This window comes from Antechinus flavipes, chromosome 5 (assembly GCF_016432865.1).
Source record: "Antechinus flavipes isolate AdamAnt ecotype Samford, QLD, Australia chromosome 5, AdamAnt_v2, whole genome shotgun sequence".
Taxonomy (NCBI): Eukaryota; Metazoa; Chordata; class Mammalia; order Dasyuromorphia; family Dasyuridae; genus Antechinus; species Antechinus flavipes.
This window is the reverse complement of record NC_067402.1, coordinates 225,063,362-225,087,511: the sequence shown is the minus strand read 5'-3', so window position 1 is coordinate 225,087,511 and position 24,150 is coordinate 225,063,362. Positions and strand designations below refer to the sequence as shown.

The 24,150-nt window shown below is 39.7% G+C and overlaps 1 protein-coding gene across 1 annotated transcript; it reads left to right on the top strand.

Moving 5' to 3' along the window:
- The first annotated feature begins 1,611 nt into the window (after window positions 1-1,611).
- LOC127564485 (keratin, type II cuticular Hb5-like) lies at window positions 1,612-24,150 on the top strand. The gene is made up of 9 exons (XM_052001044.1): window positions 1,612-2,034; window positions 7,831-8,039; window positions 12,879-12,939; window positions 15,012-15,107; window positions 15,695-15,859; window positions 16,481-16,606; window positions 16,853-17,073; window positions 20,122-20,153; window positions 21,283-24,150. The coding sequence occupies exons 1-9, from the start codon at window positions 1,612-1,614 to the stop codon at window positions 21,438-21,440; spliced, it is 1,491 nt and encodes a 496-aa protein (XP_051857004.1). The 3' UTR covers window positions 21,441-24,150.

Genomic DNA, 24,150 nt, shown 5'->3' with positions numbered 1-24,150 from the left:
TTTATATAACGCCTTAAGGGTTGCAAAGCACTTTGCATGTGCTACTTCGTTTGGGTTTCACAATAATCCTTGAGCCTGGTGTTATTATTATCCCATTTTACAGATGAACACACCAAGGCTCACTGAGGGTTAAATGATTTGCACAGAATCACACAGCTATAAAATGTCAGAGGCAAGATTTGACTTCTGGACTCCAGATTTCATGTTCCATCTACTGTGCCTATAAAAGACATAACAATGGTGTAAAAATAGAGCATCAGCAAGATAGTTTAAAAATAATTTGAAAAGAACCAGAAAGGGGAACAAACTATCAGGTATGGACCAGGTACCTACAGCCCTTTGTAATATTAATCCTCTAGTGCATTCTCTGATTTTTTGAATTATACAAATTTAAACATTTTCATTCCCAGACTCTATCCATTGAACCACCTAGATACCTCTCATTATCTAAGCCTTTTATTTTACAAATGGAGAAACTGATTCACAAAGGGGTTGCCCCTTGCCTAGAGTCACACAGAAAATAAGTGGCAGAAGTAGAACTGGAACTAAGGTCCTTTGACTTCAAATCCAAATATGATTTATTTTCGTTCCTCCACTAACTCCACCAATGATTTCCATATAGGAAGTGCTCATTGTGTGCTGAATGACAGGCTGATGGGATGCAGTGAATAAAGAGATCTGGGTTTGGAGTCATATTCAGGTGATATGGGCTTACTTCCCAGCATTGCCACGTAACACACCTAACTGTGTGAATTGGGACAAATTCCTTCTGCTCTCTGTTGTTTAGTCATTTCAGTCAGGTCTGATTCTTTGTGATGCCATTTTGGTGGTTTGCCATTTCCTTCTCCAGATCATTCTACAGAAGAGGGAAACTGAGGCAAACAGGGTTAAGTGACCTTCCTAGAGTTATACATCTAACAAGTGACTGAATTCAGGAAGATGAATCTTGCCGACTCCCAGACTGGGCCTCTATCAACTGTATCATCTAGCTGTCCCTTTCTCCTCTCTGGGCCTCTGTTTACTCATCTGTAAAATGAGCCTTGGATTAGATGACCTTTAAGATCTCTTATACCTCTGAAGCTAAAATTTGTTGAACTTGGTCCCCTGTTACAGAGTATGAAGGCATGCTTCTGTGTCCAGCATTTGTTCCTGTATACTGGTAATCCAACATCAATGGGGACTGGGTCTCTCCCAGATTAGTACAGGGGACCCTTCAACTCTTGACAATTCTCCATTTCCTAGGCTAGGTCTATACTTGCTTATGTGGGAAAATAACCCTCTGCCCACTCACAGGGGATGATTGTATATTAATGGTTCAATAGATATGTCAGGGCATGTGGGGTTGAAAAGGTAGGGGTAATTTTTATTGTAACTAGGGTCTTTCAGATAGACTTATAAAAAGGGGCAAGTTTCAGCTTTGCTCCTGGCCAGGTGAGTGGGAGAATCCCACGCTCATAAATTGCATGAAACAACTTTCCCTTCCCTTTTATGTTGTCTGAGCCCCCTTCCAGGGCACATAAAAGGAAGGGATGCTTTTGAGGCAGGTTACAAGTCAGATTGCCTTCTCTCCTGATTTCATTTTTCTGAGGGACTTTCACCTAAGAAGATAGCATGGCCTGCCGGTCCTCCCACATCAGCTGGAAGAGTGGAACCAAGAATTTCAGTTCTTGCTCAGCTGTGGTTCCTAGACTTGGAGGTCGAGCAAGTGGCAATGCCCTCTCCTACCGAGGGGGAAGCCCTGGGGGTCTGGGATCCAGGAAACTTGGGGGCTTTAGCAGCTGGAGTCTTGGTGTTGTAGGGCCCCCTCAAATTTCTGTAGGCTGTGGACGCCCTCTGCGCGGTGGGGGCAGTTTTGGCTACCGAGTTGGGGGCCTGTGTGGGCCCAGTCCCCCCTGTATTACATCTGTTACCATCAATGAAAGCCTTCTGACCCCACTCAACTTGGACATCGACCCCAATGCTCAATGTGTGAAGCATGAGGAAAAAGAGCAGATCAAGTGCCTTAACAACAAATTTGCTGCCTTCATTGATAAGGTGAGTTCAGGGTCTGGGATCACCTGGGACCCAGGAGGATGGACAGATGGAAAGTACACACATTGACTTTCTCTAATATCCCATTAACCACATTGTATCTTTTTATGTGGCAAACATTGATTTCTCCTTCTCATCAGATACTACCATCTCTTCAAACTTAATTTCTCTATGAAATTGATCATTATTTCCATAAATATTCTTAAGGAAAACTTAAGGGCACTAGGAAAGAAAGACCTTTAATGTGAAAACTCGTAATTCCTTTCTCCATACCTGTATCATGAGACATCAGACAATTGATGTGGGAAGAGGAAGATAGATGACTCTCCTCAGACTGGTTCTATCTATCTAAGAACTGATGCTGTAAACCTAAGCATTCATACATTCACTCCACATTTACTAAACAGCCTATTATATACAATATTCTTCTGCGAAAAATATAAAGTTTGAGCTGGCCTCTGGCACTGATATAGCTATAGTCTAGTAGGGGAGCCCAAGCATGCATGCAAATAGCTATAGTATAAAACAAAGCATAAGTAATATGTGAGAGGTAGGAAAAATGTGTTCTGAGAAGCAGGGAGGAGCAAGCTGGCTTTTCATTGCCTCTCAAGAATAGTTCTTAGAAGATGATTTTAGTATTTGTCATGAAGGATTTTGAATTTCCACATCATACATTTATCTGTTATCACCTGTACCTTTTTGGTTTCTTTGAGAATTATAGGTTAACATTTCTTTCTGTTATGATGTGTGTGTTTGCGTATACATAGCTTTAGATCCCAGAGGCCTATCGTTTGGGAACACTGGTAAATGCTTAGCAATCAGCTAAGGAATTTTAGAGAAAAAAATGAATAACATAATAACATAACATTTAAAAATTTATCTACATAATTAAAATTTTATTTAGCATGATTAATATAAATAATTTAGTATTAGAAATGCATATTTTTCTAAAGTCTAGACAATTTTTAGAAATTCTAATAGATCAAGTCTTAGTTTGTAGGATTTGCCATTTTTAAAGTGGAAATGCTCACGATGAAAATTTAACAATCGGCTTTCATGACCCAAGCTGAAGGAGTCACAGTTGCAGAGAATTTAGAGCAAGAAGGGGCCTTAGAAGTCATCCAGTTTAAGCTCCTCAATATATAGTGAGGAAACTAAGGTGGAGGTCATATAATACTTGTCTAGGGTCACTCAGGGGAAACATAACAGAACTAGTATTTGACCCCAGTCTTGTGGCTTCGTCTAGTGCTCTTCCTACTATATCATGCTGCTGAGCCAGGAGTTCCTTTTGGAGGGTGTGTTCTGGTCTATATCTTTGGCATAGAGCCTACATGAGAATGCATGTCCCCACAGGGGTGGAGGGATGGGGATTGATCTGTTTGCATTTATGCCAGAAGGATAGATGAAAAGATGAACCTCTAATGATAAGAGATTTCACAAAAACACATACACCAAAGCATGATACAAGGGAAAGAGCATTGGGTCTGGAGTCAGAGGCTCAGGGTTCAAGTCCTCTCACTATTATTTAATGCCTGAGAGACCTTGCCTCCAGTTTTCAAATCTATAAAATGAAGTGGTTTGGACTAGATGGCCTCTAAGCTTTCTTCATATTCTATATTCACAACCTTATGATCCAAATAAATTTTTATAATCTACAACAATGCCTTCCTTCTGTAACTTGGAGCTCAATTTTATTTGTATGAGATTCCTCCTTGTTGGAAAATGGTTGTCTTTTGCTCCCTGCCTACCCTGAGGAAGTGGAATTAACAACAGCCTGAGAGTGGAGAGATACAAAGTTTGCTGGTTTCTAATTTTAAGAGAGGACACTTCTGGGTCCAGGATCCTTTCAGGAAGGGGTCCCTGGAAGGAGAGAAATATATCTTAATCCAATTTGGTACTATCAAGGGTCTTTAATCTCTTATATTTAGAGTTAGAGAGAATTTAGAAATCATTTTGAAGATAAGAAAACCAAGGCTCAGAGAGAGAAAATGCTTTGTCTAATTTTACCTAAAGTTACACAGGTAGTAAGTTTAAGAGCCAGAATTCAAATGTAGGTCCTTTAGGTACAAGCTTAGTCCTTTCCCCACTACTACATATGTCCTTTCCCCACTACTACATATGTCCTTTCTCAACTAGGGTGTAAATACTTAGCTCTATACACTTAAAAGATCCATTTTTTTTTCATTTGGGAATCCACAGAATTGAATCCCCAAACTAGCTTTCCCTTTCCCTTTTTATTGAAAGATATCCATATACTCAGAGGCACAGCTACATCCCTTACTCATCTCCATGTGTTGAAATCCATCTTTTCTTCAAAGTTCAGCTTAGATGACATCTCTTCCAAAAAACCTTCTCTAATCCTTAAGAGCTTTAATTTAGAAATAAAAGGATTTTTTAAGCCATTTAGTCAAATGCTCTTACTATACAGAAGAGAAAATGGCACCCATAGAGCTTATATAACTTGCCCAAGGACACATAGGTACTATTAGAGACAGGATGCCCTAAATTAAAAGTCGAATTTTTCTAGAGTACTTTGCCTGAATTTCTCTCTCCTCCCAACATACCCTATCTTGCAACATGCTAATTTGAGAGTGTGCTGTATCTCCTTGAAGAATTATCCAGTTTTAGAACCATGAACCCTTGAGTAAAGCAAAAAAGAGAACAAGCATTAATTAAGCATCTATTGCACAAGGCAATTAGCAACTACTGTGTGCCAGGCAATTATCAAGTACTGAGCTCAGTGCTTTACAGATATTTCTTTTCCTTCCTCCCTCCCTCCCCTCCTCCCTTCCTCCCTCCCTCCTTCCTTCCTTCCTTCCTTCCTTTTCCTTCCTTCCTTCCTTCCTTCCTTCCTCCTTCCTTCCTTCCTCCTCCTTCCTTCCTTCCTTCCTTCCTCCTTCCTTCCTTCCTTCCTTCCTTCCTTCCTTCCTTCCTCCTTCCTTCCTTCCTTCCTTCCTTCCTTCTTTCCTTCCTCCCTCCCTCTTTCCTTCCTTCTTTCCTTCCTCCCTCCCTCCCTCTTTCCTTCTTTCCTTCCTCCCTCCCTCCCTCCCTCCTCTTTCCTTCCTTCCTTCCTTCCTTCCTCCTTCCTTCCTCTCCCTCCCTCCCTCCTCCTCCTTCCTTCCTCCCTCCCTCCCTCCCTCCTTCCTTCCTTCCTCCCTCCCTCCCTCCCCTCTCTTCTTCCCTCCCTCCCTCCTCCCTTCCTTCCTCCCTCCCTCCCTCCTTCCTTCCTCCCTCCCTCCCTCCCTCCCCTCTCTTCTTCCCTCCCTCCCTCCTTCCTTTCTCCCTCCCTCCCTCCCCCTCTCTTCTTCCCTCCCTCCCTCCTTCCTTCCTCTCTCCCTCCCTCCCTCCCCTCTCTTCTTCCCTCCCTCCTTCCTTCCTCCCTCCCTCCCTCCCCTCTCTTCTTCCCTCCCTCCCTCCTTCCTTCCTCTCTCCCTCCTCCTTCCTTCCTCTCTTCCTCCCTCCTTCCTTCCTCCCTCCTCCCTCCCTTCCTCCCTCCCTCCCTTCCTCCCTCCCTCACTTCCTTCCTCCTCTCTCCCTCCCTCCCTTCCTTCCTTCCTCCCTCTCTCCCTCCTCCCTTCCTTCCTTCCTTCCTTCCTTCCTTCCTTCCTCCCTTCCTCCCTCCCTCCCTCCTCCCTTCCTCCCTTCCTCCCTTCCTTCCTTCCTCCCTCCTCCCTCCCTTCCTCCCTCCTTCCTTCCTCCTTCCCTCCTTCCCTCCTTCCTTCCTTCGTTCCTTCCTTCCTCCCTCCCTTCCTCCTTCCTTCCTCCTTCCTCCCTCCTTCCTCCCTCCTCCCTTCCTCCTTCCTCCCTTCCTCCCTTCCTTCCTTCCTCCTCCCTCCCTCCTCCCTTCCTCCCTCCTCCCTTCCTCCCTCCTTCCCTCCTTCCCTCCTTCCTTCCTTCGTTCCTTCCTTCCTTCCTTCCTTCCTTCCTTCCTTCCTCCTCCTTCCTTCCTTCCTTTTTCCCTCCTTCCTCCCTCCTTCCTTTCTCCCTCCCTCCTCCTTCCTCCTTCCTCCTTCCTCCCTCCTCCTCCCTCCCTCCTCCCTTCCTTCCTCCCTCCCTCCCTCTTCCTTCCTCCCTCTCTCCTCCCTCCCTCCTTCCTCCCTCCCTCTTCCTTCCTTCCTCTCTCCCTCCTCCTTCCTCCCTCCTCCTCCCTCCTTCTTCCTCCCTCCTTCCTCTCTCCCTCCCTCCTTCCTTCCTCTCTCCCTCCCTCCTTCCTTCCTTCTTCCTCCCTCCCTCTTTCCTTCCTCCCTCCTTCCTTCCTCCTTCCCTCCTTCCCTCTCTCCTTCCCTCCTTCCCTCCTTCCCTCTCTCCCTCCTTCCTTCCTCTCTTCCTCCCTCCTTCCTTCCTCCCTCCTCCCTCCCTTCCTCCCTCCCTTCCTCTCCTCCCTCCCTCCTCCCTCCCTCTCTTCTTCCTCCCTCCCTTCCTTCCTTCCTCCCTCTCTCCCTCCTCCCTTCCTTCCTTCCTTCCTTCCTTCCTTCCTTCCTTCCTTCCTCCCTCCTCCCTCCTCCTTCCTCCTTCCTCCTTCCTTCCTTCCTCCCTCCTCCCTTCCTCCCTCCTCCCTTCCTCCCTCCTTCCCTCCTTCCCTCCTTCCTTCCTTCGTTCCTTCCTTCCTCCCTCCTTCCTTCCTTCCTTCCTCCTTCCTCCCTCCTTCCTCCTCCCTTCCTCCTTCCTCCCTTCCTTCCTTCCTCCCTCCCTCCTCCTTCCTCCCTCCTCCCTTCCTCCCTCCTTCCCTCCTTCCCTCCTTCCTTCCTTCGTTCCTTCCTTCCTTCCTTCCTTCCTTCCTTCCTTCCTTCCTTCCTTCCTTCCTTCCTTTTCCCTCCTTCCCTCTCTCCTTCCTCCTTCCCTCCTTCCTTCCTCCCTTCCTTCCTTCCTCCCTCCCTCCCTTCCTTCCTTCCTCCCTTCCTTTTTGCTGAGGCTATTAATTAGGGTTAAGTGACTTGTGCAGCATCACAGCTGGGAAGTGTTAAGTGTTTAAGGTCAAATTTGAACTCAGGTCCTCCTGACTTCAAGGATGTTGCTCTATCCACTGCACCACTTAGCTGCCCCCACAGATATTTCTTAGTCAAAGTCAGAGTAAGAGATTCTGGGTTTGGATCCTGGATGTGCTACTTTCCCAGAAATCATCTCAACTCCCCTGGGCTTCAGTTTCTGTATCTGTAAAATGAAGGGGTGGAATATATGACTTCTAGGTTCCTTTCTAATTTTAAATCTATGATATACAGATTTACTCTGCTTTTGTAGCACATTCTGTGATTTGAAGGTTGAAGGCAAGTTTTGGCCTTTCATTCAATTGGGTTGAAGCTAAACATGAGTTTTTTCACTCTATCACTGATGATATAAAAAGAAAGGATGGTGGTGGTAGTTGAATTGTCTTAGGAAAATTAAATTCTAGTGCTCAGTGTTAAGAAATAAGGTTATTCTGGTGGAAATGATTCATAGAACCTATCACCTAATTAAAGTCAAGGGGGTGAGAGAAACCCAGAATTCTTGTAGTCTTCCAACTACAATAAGAATAGTAGTTTACATTTGTTGTGTTGCTTGTAATCAAAAAGAACAAAAAGTACCAAGAGTATTTATTTCATTTATCAGTATGGCAATGGCAATGGCAATGGGGCAAGAGTCCAGAGAGTTGACCAGTTTCTAGAAATCTGAATTTTATAGTTAGGAGTCCTTAGAGATGATTTAGGCCAAAATTTCTCATTTTACAGAAACTGAAAATCAGGGTATTAAGATATATAAGCCATATAACTGAAATAGCTGGATACAGGCTCTCCCATGATATCTTTCTCTCTGGTGCTACAGGTTCGGTTCTTGGAGCAGCAGAACAAGCTGCTGGAGACCAAATGGAACTTCTACCAGAACCAGAGATGCTGCCAAAGCAACATGGAGCCCCTGTTCAATGGCTACACAGAGACTCTGAAGCGGGAGCTGGAAATTGTTGAGACTGATAGTGGACGTCTGTCCTCTGAGCTCAACCACATGCAAGAGGTGTTGGAGGGCTACAGGAAGAAGTGAGTGTTGGGTGGGGAAGTTGTCAAGAGGCTTTTATGAAATAGCAATCAGGCAGAGTCCACATAGAATACAAGGGGAATGTGAAGATCCAAGTCACTGATTCCAAATTACAATGTGTGATTCCCATGTTGTTTAGTCTGAGTCTATATAGGACAAAGGAGGGCCCACTAATTTGCCTCCCCCCATTAAAACACCATTATTCATAAAGCCCCTTTTTGAGCATTTGGGGGAAATGTAGAAAGCGAAGGCTATATAATTCCTGTCTTTGGGGAACTTCTAGACAGAGGATATGGGACCTGCAGTTACAAACAACATAGATTAATACTATAGAGGCTAATCGAAACAAAATCAAATGCTTAGTAGCAGGAATAGTATATATTAGTGTTGAAGGGTACTTAAATACTTAACATGGAAGTTTCACTTCCTTGATTAAACAAGTAGAGCCAATCAATGAAAAATTCCAAAACAAGATGTTTTGATAATTATCTAATTAATTTAATCAATTTATATTAAAAAGGATTTATATTAAAAAGAATCTTTCTTTTTTTCCTTCTTTAACTCTCTCCCTTCTGTCTCCCTTCTCTTCCTCCCTCTTTCCTTTTGTTTCTTTTTCTCTCCCTCCTTTCATCCTTGCTCAGATCTTAATATCAGGCCTAGCACTCTATCCATCATACTACCCAGATGCCTTAGCTCAGAGATTAAGTATTTGGTATTGTTACATCCAAATATCATTCTGAAATTTTCATGGGTAGTTGTTATGACCAGAAAATGTCTCTAATAATAATAATAATTGTGTTTGTGATGAGACTCTGGTTCTAATACAATTTGTTGTCTGTCTTCTCCAGGATATGTTGAGGTTAGTATGGGGAGTTACCATTTCATTAAGAATACTGAGTTTATAATGCATAATTCTTGCCATCAAGTCATTTCTTATCAAATAAAGTTGTGTCATTGTTGAGTTATTTCAGTTGTGAGAGTCAAATTTAGGAGAGATAATAATGGATGTAAATTGTCTTTCTAAAAAAATATAATTTATTGTATCTTAATTAAATTTTATTTCTTTTAAGACCTGTATTCTCTATATCCCAATCAAGAAAGCAAACAATGACACCATCAAAACCTTGATATAAAGATGTATAATAAGGCAAAACAAATTCCCAAATTGGCCATGTTCATACACACAGAAAGAAATACACACATATACACATATATGCCTATGTATTAATGTATAATATGCTTATACATTTATATCTCTCTATATAAAATGGTCTCAATCTATAATTTGATCTTGGAATTATTATTTTGGTGGTATGTTTTAAATAGAAAAATTTTCTGTGTGGATATCAAATATCCTAGAATTCACAATCTACTTAAGTCTATTTTATAAATTTGTGCCACATGAATAAGTCATGAATATAGAACACAGTCAAAGGTTTGTGATAATCTCTAAAGAGAGTATACATGTTATAATGCCTTTGGGCAGGTGTTCAATAATTACTGAGTACTATAAATAACAAGTTGTTTTTTACACCCACCCCCATACCTGCCTGGGGCTTTGGGGTTATACCTTTTTTGCTTCTCAAACAATAGCTTAATTTTTTCATGAATATGTATAATATATATTTCATAAATACACATATGTTATATGTGTATTATATATTATATATCTATGTCTGTTGTGTGTGTACACATATATATCTATATATAAAAAGAAGCTATGAATGCTTTGTATAAAGTATATAACATACAATTGATTTATATTTGGAAGGGTCTTTAGTGTTTTCATTTAATACATATGTGATGTCTTTTGCTAAGAAAGGCATGCATCTGAGAACAAGTTGGTAAAATGATGTGCTAGTAATTCATGTACTACTGTGAAGTATTTAAAATGATGAAAATGAGTCTTAAATGCCCCTGCTGCTTTAGAAGTTAGAGTTGCAGTTACCTCCTTTGATTTAACTGTTTTCTGTCCATTATATTAATGGTGGTCAAATTTTTTTCTTCTCATTTGATCTAATTTGTATTGGATTTCTTGAAGCCATATGGATGACTGGAAACATTCCACATTATTGAAATGGACCTCTGATTTCATCAATAGGGAATGACCTCCCCACACTGAAGACCTGCCACTATTCTATAATTTACAGTCTTAGAGGTTTGCTTAGGAGGAATTTAGAGGTTAAAGACAAGAATAGGGACTTTCCTGTAATTTCATTGGTATAGAGAAAACCTGGAGAAAGAAAATTCCTCTACCAATGCAGATCAGTCTTAGAGAATTGTTCAGGGCATTGAGAGATTGAGAAACTCATATGTACCAGGGATAGGATTTTTGCCTCTAAGGCCTGTTGTCCATCTGCTAGATCAGTGGTGTTGAAATAAAATAGAAACATCTTAGCTGGCTACATATTGACTGAGAAAATCACAAATTAACATAATCTAAGTTGTATCGCATTTTTATTTTTTAAATTGTCAGTTATACTTTAATTTGGTTTAGGCAACATTCAAAATTCTTTATTTTTTGTGTGCCCAAGGTCACACAACTATAAACTAAATGGTCAAACTAATGTTCTAAAGGCCATAAGATTCACAAGAATCTTAAATGTTATGGGGCAGCTAGATGTCTCAGTAGAAAGAATGCTTTCCCTGAAGTCAGGAAGACCTGAGTTCAAATCCAGCCGCAGACACCTATGAGCTGCGTGATCCTGGGCAAATCACTTAATCACTGCCTGCCTCAGTTTCCTCAATTGTAGAATGGAGACAATAACAATGCTTACCTCCTAGGATTTTGGACACAATACAATGGAATAATATTTGCAAATTGCTTTGAAAACAACATAAATGGTAGTTATTACTATTACCATTATGATTACTATTGTTGCTATTATTTTTACTATTCCTGCTATTACTGTTACCATTATTCTATTACTGTTACTATTACAACAGCTATTACTGCTCTGTTACTATCTTCATCATCATCATTAAGGCTATTTGATAATAGGCTTTCTTGGTACCCCTAAGCATAAAATTTTTAACTCTTACACTTATTCTTCTCCTGACCCTTAATATATGTTCTCTTATCTAATAAATTTCTTGGCTTGACTTCATCAGTCTTTGGAAGACAAACAATTTCTGCTTCCTCAGAATATTTTTCCTTTTCAAGAAGAATTTCATATCTTTTTTTAAGTTGTAATTGAACAGCTGTCCTTTTCTTTCCTTTTCTCATCTTTGTAATGTTTTTCTATTCTCTCCCATCCTGTCAGTATAAAGTATTCCTTCCTCTATATCAGATACTTTTTTTTCTGTTGAAGCCTCATTCTTGTTTCCTTCAAAAACACATTAATTTTTCATAACAATCTGGAGAGTGACAAAGTTTTCTTCAAGTTCCTAAGTCAGCCTGCACTGGGAACACAGATAACTTGACTGTGGTAGAAATATAGACTTATGGGTCAAAATCTTTTAGTCTTTTTTTATTTCTTTTTGAACTACATATAAAGATTCAAACCCTAACCTCAATATCGTGGCTAAAAATTTTCCATGACTTGACATCTCCATTCAACTTCTTTTTTTTTAGTCTCAGCAATTCCATAGTCAAATCCACCTCTTCTTCAGTCTTGCATCAACCTATCTATTTGCCCAATTTGTTCCATCTACCAACCCACTGAATCAATTTGGCCCTCTAATAGTTATCTTTTCTTCCTCATCTTGCCTTGTCTTGCCAACTAACTTTTCCTTTATTCTTCTTTAATCTACATCTCTAGGTTCCATTCCCTAATTCTTTTGGATTTTCCTAAATTTTTTTTACATACTTGATTGTTCTTGATCTTTACAACATGAAAGTAGAATTTAGACTAGTTTTGGGCCTGGAAATTGAACTTAAATTTTCTTCAAAGTTGAATTCAATTTTGCTCACAATTTCCAGTTCCTGGCTTCACTTTATTTTGACCCCACCCCTGGAAGCCTCCCAAATTTTTCTTTACAAAAGCTATTCCTGACCTATCTATACTGTTTTCTTATTGTTTTTTAGCTCATATTTTCCTCTTCTCCTGACCCTTCTTTAATAATCTTATCCTGTAGAGGATAAAATATAAAACTTGTAGAAGTTCAAAATAAAATTCCACCTATTGTTTTTTTATTGTGAACTAGCTGTTCTTTCTCCTGAGATAGATGTAGATCTTTGCATGGGCCTCCTTGAGGTATCAGAGAAAGACAACAGATCCTTGTTTGGGTCATGCTACTTTTGTTATTCCCAACTCTATTAGGTTGGGAAAGATAGAATTCTAGAGCTAAGTTTTACAGTAGCAGCCAAAATTACCCAAGATATCCATATCCTGCCATTTAACTGTAGTAGACCTTGCTGCCAACCTGAGAAATTTGTGTGTTTCCACATCAAGTGGAGCAGAATTAAACTCACATTCACCTCCATGTTTTGTGAGAAAAGGCAGCAGACTTAGTATGGAAAAATCTCTTCAGATTAGCATGGATTCCTCTCTTGTCATCCTCATATCAGAGGACAAGAATTCAAGTCAGTGGGGATAGTACTGGGAATGAGGAAGTTGAGAAAGAATAGGGTTTTTGTGCAGTTGAGCTTCATAGACTTTTTAGATCTTAAAGACATTTTGGAGGCCATGTATATTAATCCTCTCAGAATAGGACAGAGAGGGCCAAAGAGATGGTGTATAAAGCTCCTGACTCCCAAAATGATCTTTTCACTCAATTCTTGGCATTTTAAATTTGTAAAAATGGAAATTAAGTGAGGCTTAACCTGTTCTTTCAATTTTGAGGCAATTCAGCTTGAAATAGCCCTAGGTTTTCCTACCCTTTTTGTTCTCTTTCTATAGGTATGAAGAGGAGGTAGCACTCAGAGCTACAGCTGAAAATGAGTTCGTGGTCCTGAAGAAGGTAAGTCTTCCTTCATTCAGAGAAACTAAATTTCATTATAAGGAGAAATCTGAATTCAGAAGTATGATTAAATTATCACCCTATATACAGAGCTGTTAGCAGACATTATTCAGATTGAGGGAAAAATAAAGAAAACAGAAGAGGTTATATTGTTCCTTGGCTCCATTTAGGACCTTGGGTATACTCTATTTACTGAACACTGAAAATCATTGATTTCATGCCAAATGACTGTCATTTTGTAACAACTGAGTAAATGGCTGACATTTTCTTCTTTCACTTTATTTTGAATTGCTGTAGATATGGGTCATCTAAGTCAATTATAGTCTGTATTGTCCTTTATTTGTGGCTCTGTGAATTATAGTCCTCTAAGATGTCTCTTTTGAGAAGTTTGTAGTGGCTTCCTTTCCAGAATGACAGACTAGCCCCTGAGTCAAATTTAGGGCATAATTTTATACACAATCATGCACAAATTTAGTCAAAATTAGCCACTTCCTTTAAGATATTGTTATGCAATGGATAGATAGGCAAAGGGAAAGGCAGACAGTTGAGTCAAAAAAAGAGGTCTTGGTTTTTTGGTCAGAAATCTCTCCCAAGATTTCTTGATCAGAATCAAGATCAGAGTGAGATGATTGTCTATACAGTAGCATGGATCCACAATGAGTTGTTCACTCTTGAGTGACGAATGATGCATCAGATTTTCCAGGGAATCAAATTCTGGTAGCTTTGTTATAGACTTTTGTGCAGGATAGCAGTTATATCTCTCTAGATATGAGGAAAACAGCTTTCACTAATCAGCAAGCTCTCACCATCCTATGATAGTAAGGTCCTGCTCACATCACCAGAAATTCTACCTAGGAGAGGAGCTACAATGGGGAATGTTGAAAGCAGTGTTCAATTTGGCTCGGGGAGGGGTGTGTGTGTGTGGGGGGGGGGGGGAATGGAGGTGGAGAATAACTGAGCAGAGAATCCATGTTGGGATAGGGGCAGCCTGGTGTAATGGCCTTTAGTTGCAACTTTGGAACTTTCCTTGATTAATTGATTTCTCCTTAAAAGGATTCAGGTTTCCAATCTATGAAATGAGAAGGTTGGACTCCACAGTCTCCACAAGGGAACCTCAGATAGTCCAACTCTCTCATTTAATAGAGAAGAAAATTGAGGCCCTTCAAGGCTGATTGATTCAAGGTTAGACTGGTAATAAATATATGAACTGGGGTTGCAGTCCATATTTCCAACTCCAAGTACAGTGTTTATTCCATTATTCAATGTTTCTCTGAGATACCTTTTATTTCTGACACCCGTGTCATTAAAAAAACAAAAAACAAAAAACAAGGTCAATGAGCTGGGATTGATGGGTGGAGAGGCCTTGAAAGTGAGACTCAGGAACTTGAATAAAATATTCTAGAGAAGAAATATTCCAAATTAACTACAAAGGGACATAAGAAAGAAGATACTATCTGCATCCTGAGAAAGAACTAATAAATAGAAATAGGTACAGAATGATTTATATATGTATATGTATATAAATATACATATATGTAATATAATGTATATTATATATGTTATACAACATATTATATAAGTACATATACATATGTAAATATACATTTATATATACACACATATTTTTGTCTAATATAGCCACTTCTGGGGTGAAGTAGGAAGAGGGAAGATAAAAAGGAAAAAAAAGAAATTTATGCAATAACTTTATTATATATTTAAAAGAAATGGCAAGTTCTGCAGTTTTTAGATTTACAGTTTCATGTACAATTCTCTTTTTAAAATTATAAAAATGCTTTTTTTTATTTCATAAATTAAAAACAAAATAAATAAAAATTAAAAAAAAAAGATTCTGGTTTTGGGTAAAGGAAGAGCATTGTTCTTGGAAGATAACTTTTAAGAGCTGAGTGCAAGGCTTATGAGAGGAGAAAGAGCCAGAGGTCCAGCAGGAAGGCTACCAGTAATCCGGGGGTTAGCTAACAAGGATGTTGGCTCTTGAAGTCAGAAAGAAAAGGTGAAAGTAAGACACATGAAGGAGAAAGAATAATGACTTCCTCTATGCTCTCCCTCCCAAGGATGTAGATGGCGCTTACCTTCGGAGGGCAGACCTGGAAGCAAATACTGAGGCCCTGATGGAAGAGATTAACTTCCTTCAAGCTCTGTATGAGGAGGTAAAACAAGCTTTGTATTAAGTCTTAACATTCCTTGCCAATAGCAAGTTCCCCTTTAGGTCTTACTTGAACTCTTTCTGCTACAAGCACAGCATATTTTTATAGTTTGCTTCTTCACATATGTGTAACATGGTTATCTATCAAGTAGATAACTTGATCTTTAGGATAATCCTCAATGCTAACAATTAAGGTTCCATCTAGGAAGATGTGGATTATTCATTCTTAAAGTAGAAACAAACAAAATAGTAAATCCCGAACCTTAAATCTAGTCAACAATTGATACATCAAGATCAGCCACAGATAGCCAATTGGAATCATCCAAGTCTCAGAAGAGGAAGCTTCCATTGGACTGTCTGTTTGGACCAGGGAACCAGGATATCTAATCATGATTCTTGGCCATGATTAGACCAAGTAACTCTTCAGCCAGCTCTTCCTCAGTTTATCTGATATTTTAAGGCTTATTCCCCAAAACTCAAGATTTAGAGCTTGTCTTTTTGGCTCTGTATGCATCAGCTGAGAGTTTAACAATTGAGAAGGGGATGGGAGAGACGCTACAAGGGAAGAGTAATGGCTGTCCATTCTTGTAGGAGATTCGGATACTCCAGTCACAGATCTCAGACACTTCTGTGGTGGTGAAGATGGACAATAGCCGGGAGCTCAACATGGATTCTGTTGTTGCTGAGATTAAGGCTCAATATGATGACATCGCCAGCCGTAGCAGAGCTGAGGCTGAGTCTTGGTACCGAAGCAAGGTGAGAGGATCTATCTCCATTGTCTTCAGGAAACTGAGGTGGAAAAGATTCAGGGGATATTTTTGAGCAAGTGAGCCAGGTGGGAAGGCATCAGACTTTTACTGCATTATAGCCAGATCTATAAGTAGCATTCTCAGAATCAGGGCTGGTAGGGTTCAATATCACAGATACTTTGAGAAGATGAAAGTTCACATGTTCAAACATACAGTGCTCTGAAGTTCAATTTATTGGAGGATGAAGGAAGGAGAACAATTAGATCTACCTATTCTCCTATTGATTCTCCATGTTGTTGGAGAGAAGCAGTGGTCTAGCGTAGTACAAAACCCACTGTTAGGCTCAAATTTTCTATCTCCGTTGCAGAAAACCTCAGTCAAGTGATCACAGTTAAGTTCTTTGGTAGTTTTTTATGGACAAGTGTCTTAGAGGTGGGTGGGTGAAAAAGCTATGTCTTGATGACCTAGATTACTTTCATGGTACTGTCATGTGGTGTGTTCTTGGGGAGACCACTTATTTCTCAGCCTCAATTTTTCTTATCTGTAATTTGAGGGAGTGTGAATGAGATGAACTCTATCTAAGATGCCATGTGTCTTCAGCAACCTACAATTATGTTTATCTCTGCAGTGTGAGGAGATGAAGGCCACTGTGAGTCGGCAGGGAGAGAATCTCCGGAGAACCAAGGAGGAGATCAATGAGCTGAACCGCATGATCCAGAGGCTGACGGCAGAGCTGCAGAATGCCAAACAGCAGGTCAGAGGGGGAAGTGGAGAAGACAGGGGGCTAGGAGGTGCGGCACCAAAGGGTGGTCTCCCTCATCAGCTCCTGCCCCTTACATCTTCTGTTCCATATTCAGATCAAGGAGTGACTCTGTAGAGCCAGTGTGCTGCTGAAGCTGGCTTCTCCTGCTCTCATAGGGTGGTGCTATGTTCCTACTGTACCTGTTTGATCAGAAAAAACCAAGATCATTTTAGCTTTTTCCCTTCTTTCCTCTCATAGCGCTGTAAGCTGGAGGCTGCAGTGTCAGAATCAGAACAGCAGGGCGAGGCAGCTCTGAATGATGCTAAATGCAAACTGGCAGAGCTGGAGGAAGCGCTGCAGAAAGCCAAACAGGACATGGCCTGCCAGCTGCGCGAGTACCAGGAGCTGATGAATGTGAAACTGGGACTGGATGTAGAAATTGCCACCTACAGGAAGCTGCTGGAAGGAGAAGAGAACAGGTGGGAGCACTCAGAAGTTCTAGGGATGAGAGGAGGGAACCTCCTTCAAATGAAGCAAAGCCACAATTATAGAGTTGTCTGTGGGCACTGAGAGGGGAAGTAATTTGCCCGTATGGTGTGTGTTAGAGGCAGCATTTGAATCTAAGTATTCCTGATTACAAGACTGTCTCTCTCTCTCTGCAAATTATTCCACACTGCCTCTCCAGGAACCAGAATTATCTGAAACTTTATTCCTTTCAACTGAATGGACTGAGCAAAGCAAGGCAGGTTTACAGGAAACCAAGTACACACAAATTTCCTAGCTCTTCATCTGAACTAATTTTTTGACCTTCTCAGATCTGGGCCTTGAGCTGTGATATCAATTGGATCCAAGGAAATATTTCCAATATATTTGCTCCCCTGTTGAAATCAAATTCACTCTGCCCATTCATCTTATATCCACATTCCCATTCTTTACCCTCAATCTCTCCCTATTGAGAGCTAGAATGGGAAAAGAACTCAGATAGAGGAAGAAGCCTGAGACTTACCTGCAGAAAACTCCCAGATTGATGTGGAGAGAGGGGAAGTAAATAAGCATTTATATACTCTGTCCCAGATAGTCTGTTAAGAACCTTTACAGAAATTAGCTCATTTGATCCTCACAACAACCCTTCAAGGTAGGTGCTATTATTATTCCCATTTTATAGTTGCAGAAATCAAGGCAAACAGACCTTGCCTAAGATCTTACAGCTAGTAAGTGTTTAAGGTCAGATTAGAACTTCCTGACTTCAAGTGCAATGAGCCACTCCCTTTCTTTAGTAGTTTCTATGGACAAGCAGACATACATCTAAGAAACTGGACAGACTTAGGGACAGAAAATAAATGACAACGAATAGGATTTATATCAATATAGTTCAGTCTTTATTATTTGAACTTGGAAAACTCCTAAAAAGGAGTTAGAAAGTAGGAGGCATTCTAATCTCCATGGTTCAGTTAAAAAAAAAAAAACACAAAGCATTAATCTTATCTTTAGAGAGGTAGGGGTCATGGGACTTAAAGATAGAAGGACTTTTGTCCAAACTCGTCCATTTTACAAATGAGGAAACTGAGGCTGATATAGATGATGCAACTTGCCACATAACTAAGTAATTCACAGGTCAGGATTTGAATTCAGATCCTATAATTAATCACAATGCTAGGATTTGAACCCAGCTCCTATAACTCCAAATCCCACAAAGAATCATAATGGCTTCTTTTAGGATGCTAATCCAGGGAATCATAATGGCTCCTTTTAGGATTCTAATCCAGGTCTTGACCTTGAAGGAGTTATTCAATTACTCTGGGTTCTGTTTCCTCTTGTGTGAAAGAAGGAGGCTGGAAAAAATGGTCTGTTCCTTTCTGGACTGAAGCCCTTTATGCTGTTTTGGAAATAGCAAGTCACTCCATAATCAGCTTCTTCTTGTTGATTTACTCTTGTGTATTTCAGATCCTTATTTGTACTGCATCTCCCCCACCTTGGGTCACATCAACTCCTTTCCTTTAGCAGGGGTCTCTACCTTATTTTGTCCCATGCTTCAGTGCTCTGTTCCTTGCAGAAGTTATTACACCCTGCCCAACTGAGGAATAGAAAAGGAGAGCAGTCTGCATTCTCTCAAGCCAGGCTTTAGGGAATAGTGTTTATTAAGAGCCCTGTAAGTTTTACTCAGCTAAGCCTTTGCCAGTGGACCAAAGATTATTAATCTTTATGGAATATTTTTAAATTTGGTGAAGTCTATAGATCCCCTTTCACAATCATTTTTTAAAAATTCACAATAAAAGGAAATAGCTACTTTCAATGAAAAGTTAGTGAAATAAGGATGTAATTCCCTCTCTCCCTTCTTCTCCCACTGTCCCCCACACCAAATAAATACCCAGATCCCATGATATCTATCTGGAGCCTGATGGTGTCCTACTATATTGCTACCACACCCCCTTGTGGGTCTGTGGACCTTAAGTCTTTAAGAGTCCCTGCTTTAGACCATTAAGAAGGAAGTAAAGAAGCATCTATTAAATACTTGTTATGTGCCAGGCACTGTGCTAAATGCTTTATAAATATTTATATTTGTAATATAATTTATATTATAATATTACACTAACATAATATTGTTATAATATTATGATATAGGATATAATATAATAAATAAAAACATAATAAAATAATATAATTTAAATTAAATGCATAAATAAATATTTATAATTATCAAATGAGATGCATTTGACCCTTACAGCAACCCTGGAAGGTAGGTGATATCATCACCCTCATTTTACAGAGGCAGACAGAGGTGAAGTGACTCACTCACTTCACAAAGTTAGTCAGGGATTTCTGGCTCTAGATCCTGTGTTCCATTCACTGTTCCACTTAGCTGCCCAAGACAAAGGTAAAACCATTTACACTCTTCTGCATTCACATCAAATTTTTTTCTTTCTCCCTTTCCCTTACCTAAGACTTCTAGGAAATTATTTACCCAAAGTCACACAGACAGTACATGAGAAATCCAGAATTTAGACCCAGGACCTCTGATTCCACATCCAGAGCTTTTCCTATTATACTGTAGCTATTTCCCTAGTCTAATGTTCTCCATTTTTTTTTTTTTAAACTGAGACCTAGAGAAGAAACCTCATTTGTCTTAAATCACAAAGCTATATTGCTTTATGGGCCTCTTCAAGTCTTACTGATAAAATGAAAACTTTTCAAAGGCAGGGTCTGTTTTTCATTTCTGTCTCTTTCCCTGTCACCTAATACATGTGCAATGATTATTGACTTGATTTGCAAGAAAGGCACTGGGAGAGTCCATCTTATAAAGTCCTCTCTGTCAACATTATCACTCCTTGTATGTTAAAATGCCAGAAGAGACTATGGCACAGCAATGAAGTACAACTCCACTGAGAATAGATATCCACCCTACCTTCTGTCTCTCACACACACCACAAATTAAACTCAAAATTTCAAAGGACATGCAGAGAATCTCCCTGCTACTAAAAAATGGAAGATTCCATTTCTAACCTTGTTCTGTCTCCTTTTTTGGACAGGTTGTGCGAGGGTGTTGGCTCAGTCAACATATGTAAGTATTTTATATGCCTTCACATGGTGGTAATGTTCTAAATGGGGCCATTCTATAGTTGTCATCCAAGCCTCCTAGCAATGGGAGGGGGGAGAGGAAGGAGAAGGAAGAAAGAATGAAAGAAGAATCTTCAATTACCTTGCTTCTGTAAAGTCTAATTTATTCCAATTTCAAACCTGAAGGATCCATTTCAATTAGATTATTGCAAACCCTATTTTCTTGCTTGTTGCTGGGTCCCAGGCACAATATGCATGAATATATATGAAGCTTACCAAACTTACAGCATATTTTCAAAAGAGGAAATACTTGGTTTGGGCTTCTGGCCCAGAAATTCTGGATTTATGACATGAACTCTTAATTACCTATCATAAGGAACACACACTGTAGCCCATTGCAAAATTTTGTTTCCATTGAATAACTTACACTTATAATTTACACACTATGCTACATTGTTATAATTTTCACTTATAAATAATTTATACATGCTCTTAAGTTTACAAAGTAATTTTCATACATTCTCTTATTTGAACCCTAAAAGAACCTTGAGAATTAGGAACTACACAAGTTATGATGGCTATTTTAGAAATGAGGTAATTGGGATTCAAAAATAACTTGCCTATGGTCACAGGGCTAGTAGCAAAGGCTGAATTTGAATTCAGTTCTTCCTGACTCCAAATCTAGCTTTCTACTAATTTTGTCATGCTGGGCTTCTCTTGTCATAGGCTTATTTAGTGGATAAAATATGGCCAAAGCAAGAAGAACTAAGCTCAAGTCCAGCCAATGTGTGACCCTAAGTTCTAAGGGCTTTGGGGAATTCTCTAAGGCTAGAAGTTGGAAAGAAGGTGTCAGCCTGTTTAGTGGAAGAATTTTTTCATTTGGCAGTTTCTCCAGGTCTAGTCCTTATTAATATCAGACTGTGCTCAGTGGAATTAGGAAGCTTAATCTTCCCCCAAATTACGGAACTTATCTCCCCCAAACTGATTAAAAGTTGCTTTTGGTCCATTTGTTGCTTTTGACCCATCAATGTTACCATCCTATTGTGAAAAGAATTGATCAGACTATAAAACATGTTAAGTGGAAATCTGCTTCAAATGGGCTAAGAAATCTGATGCTGTGTCTTTGTCCACAGGTGTGAGCCGTTCCCAGGGTGGTGTGGTCTGTGGAGATCTTTGCCCCACTGTCTCTCGAGGGACAGGGTCTGTGGGTGTCAGCACCAGTGCTGCTGGGATCTGCTCCCCATCAGGGGGAGTTGGTTGTTCCAGTGCAAGGTCTGTCAGGTTTGCATAGAAAGGAACTTGACTTGGACAAAAAGGGGCTTGAAGAAAAGTGTTTTTTGATTCTTTCAGATCAGAGCATCATAAAGCAGCCCAGTCAAGGGCTCTCAGTTATCTTTCCAATGCTAAATCCAGTGGAAAGAGTTTTGGTTTTGGAATCAGAGGGTCTGTCTTCAAACTCCCCCTGCGATGCTTCCTATTCGTGAGTTCTTGGACAAGTCATTTATACCTAGTATTTAAATCACTTCCCCTACTTGAGTATCAATTTTCTCATCTGTAAAAGGAGGGGGTAGGACTCAATGTCCTTCAAGGAAACTTGATAGATCTGTAACCTTTTTATCTCTCTGTCATTTTATTTACTTTTGTTTAATTAATGTTTGGTTGAAGTTATCATCACCTTGGTTGACTCCCACAGGTAGGAACTTGGAAAGGAAGATCTTGGACAGACCACCACCTCTAAAGTTTCTTTCCTAGGCATCTGGAAGTTGTGAATCTTGTAAAATGATGCCTTCAAGCTAAACATTCTGGTTCATCAGCCAAGCCATTCAGACTTAAGGAGTTAACTGCTCTTGGGCTGAGGGGTACAATTCATTGCCTTTAACTAATTGACAGGTACTAGTGAGGATAAATAATGAACAGTTAAGAATGATCCTATAGGATTAGGGAAGATACATTCCAACCTCTTCTATGAAAAGTTCATATGTAAGAAATGGGACGCAGTTCTCTGGAGATCAAATTTATTAAGCAGTTAGTTAACCAAGATAGAACAGGCCCTGCTTGGAATTTTTGCTTAGAGAACCCAGAATTTAAGTTTCTGTCTCTATTTAGACTCTAAGTTTTAAAGAGTTGTTAGATATTTGCCTGATATGGCTCTTCCCTGTTTCTTCTCCCTTTACCCTTACCCTAACTTTTTAAAAGTTTCACTCCTAAATCCAATCTCTAATGACATCACCAATTCTTTTTTTTTAATTTTAATTTTATTTTATTTAATAATAACTTGACATCACCAATTCTTGAGGTGTTCTCCCTCAGTTCTGTCCCTTTGGCCTGAAGTGATTGGAATAGCCCTTTGGGCAGGAAAAGTGACTCCAGGTCTAGTGTTCATCCCACTATATCAGGTTAAAGATATATCTTCTGGTCATTGCTTCTCTATTTACTTGTACTAAGAGGCCTCTGTGTTCATCTCACAGATCAATTTGAAATAGAGGATTTTAAAAATGATTTACCCCTTTACTCTTCCCCAAGGAGAATGTATCTCCACTAAGTATACTGGGAACAATATTTTCTTTTTATTCATAGGAAAAAAGTGTCAGTGGCTAGGTTGTTCTGTAATAACAGCAGCTGTTCACATGGCCTCATTTTCCTGCTTTTGGTAACCACAAATAAGCTATCATATTATTGATTTTATGATAATTATATGTAGTACATAATTTTAACATATAGTAGCTAGGGTATATGGTACAGTAGCAAGCGGATGTAGTACATAATTTTGCAGCCATGTGATTCTACCTCTAGTCCAGTCAAATAGTTTGATCAACACTTAACCAAATGTCCATGTTCAGGCTTTCCCAGAGGCTGTAGTATCCTCATGATCCAGCAGAGGGCTTCAGGCTAATTATTGTTTCACCTAATTGAGCTTCCGGCAATTATAGGATGGCAAAAGCCCTGGGTTCATCTTTTAAATAAAGATGCCCCAATATTACTACAATAGCAAAAAAAAAAAAATTCACCTTTGTTCTTAAGTTTCCACCCTACATTTGTCTAATTTCTCTGAAGACAAGTTTAGCCTCTTTACTTTATAGATTAGGTCATTGAATCCCCAAGTGATGAAGTGCCTTGCCCCAAGAGACTCAGTTAATTAGTAGCTGAGCTGGAATTCTAGGACATATTATTTCCATTTCTGGGCTCTTTCCACAGCACGGTTTTAGCAATCATTATCTAGTCTAGGCCCTTCATTTTAGAAATGTGGAAAATGATGCTCAAAGATGGGAAATGACTTGCCTCGTTTCACAGTTTTTTCTCACAGTTTGGTGATGATAGTGGGAAGGAAACTGGTAATTACTAGTTGATCACATCAATGAATCCTAAGTCTCTGTTTTTAGGATTTTTTTCCCTTATTAATGATCTCTAATTATCTAAAGCCATCTCTTCCCCCCACCATTTTCATTGCCTAATTACTTGCTTTCCTGAATCATTGCCCCAGAATGGCACCCCAAGCCAAAGGCTCAAGGAGACTTCCAAAATAAGTTGTACTCAAAGTGGTCTTTAATTATTGATCTCATTCTGAATTTGCAATGTTCATAGAGATAGGAAGGAACTAAAACAGTTTAAAGTCCACTGTGTTCTGGGATTTAAAAAGATGAGAAATATCATGATTCATTTCTTCCTCCAGACCATAAATCAAGCTTGATATTTAAAGAAAGTTGAGGAAGGCAATTCCTTCAGCCTCTGTGTAGGTTGCTTTAGCTCAGTTGGTGATGCTTGCTTAATATTGGAGCTTCAAAGTAAAAAAGGAATCTTAATCATAAGTAGAGATATGTTCATCTTGTAAATAGGGATTTATTCAAATGAAGTCTATTTCTATTTTGTTCGCCGTGTTTTCTGGGACCACTCACCTATACAATTTATTGTTTGGGGCTGTTCCTCCTGGAGTTTTTGTAAGTTACTTTTCACAGTTTCTTGTTTCTGTAAATTCCTCTCAATAAAACTCTATCTTTTGGTTA

Excerpts from the sequence above, each read along its gene's own strand:
- LOC127564485 (XM_052001044.1), top strand. The coding sequence starts at position 1,612 with ATGGCCTGCCGGTCCTCCCACATCAGCTGGAAGAGTGGAACCAAGAAT. Across the intron at positions 15,860-16,480 it reads AGTCTTGGTACCGAAGCAAG|TGTGAGGAGATGAAGGCCAC; the intron begins GTGAGAGGATCT and ends TTATCTCTGCAG. Across the intron at positions 16,607-16,852 it reads TGCAGAATGCCAAACAGCAG|CGCTGTAAGCTGGAGGCTGC; the intron begins GTCAGAGGGGGA and ends TTCCTCTCATAG.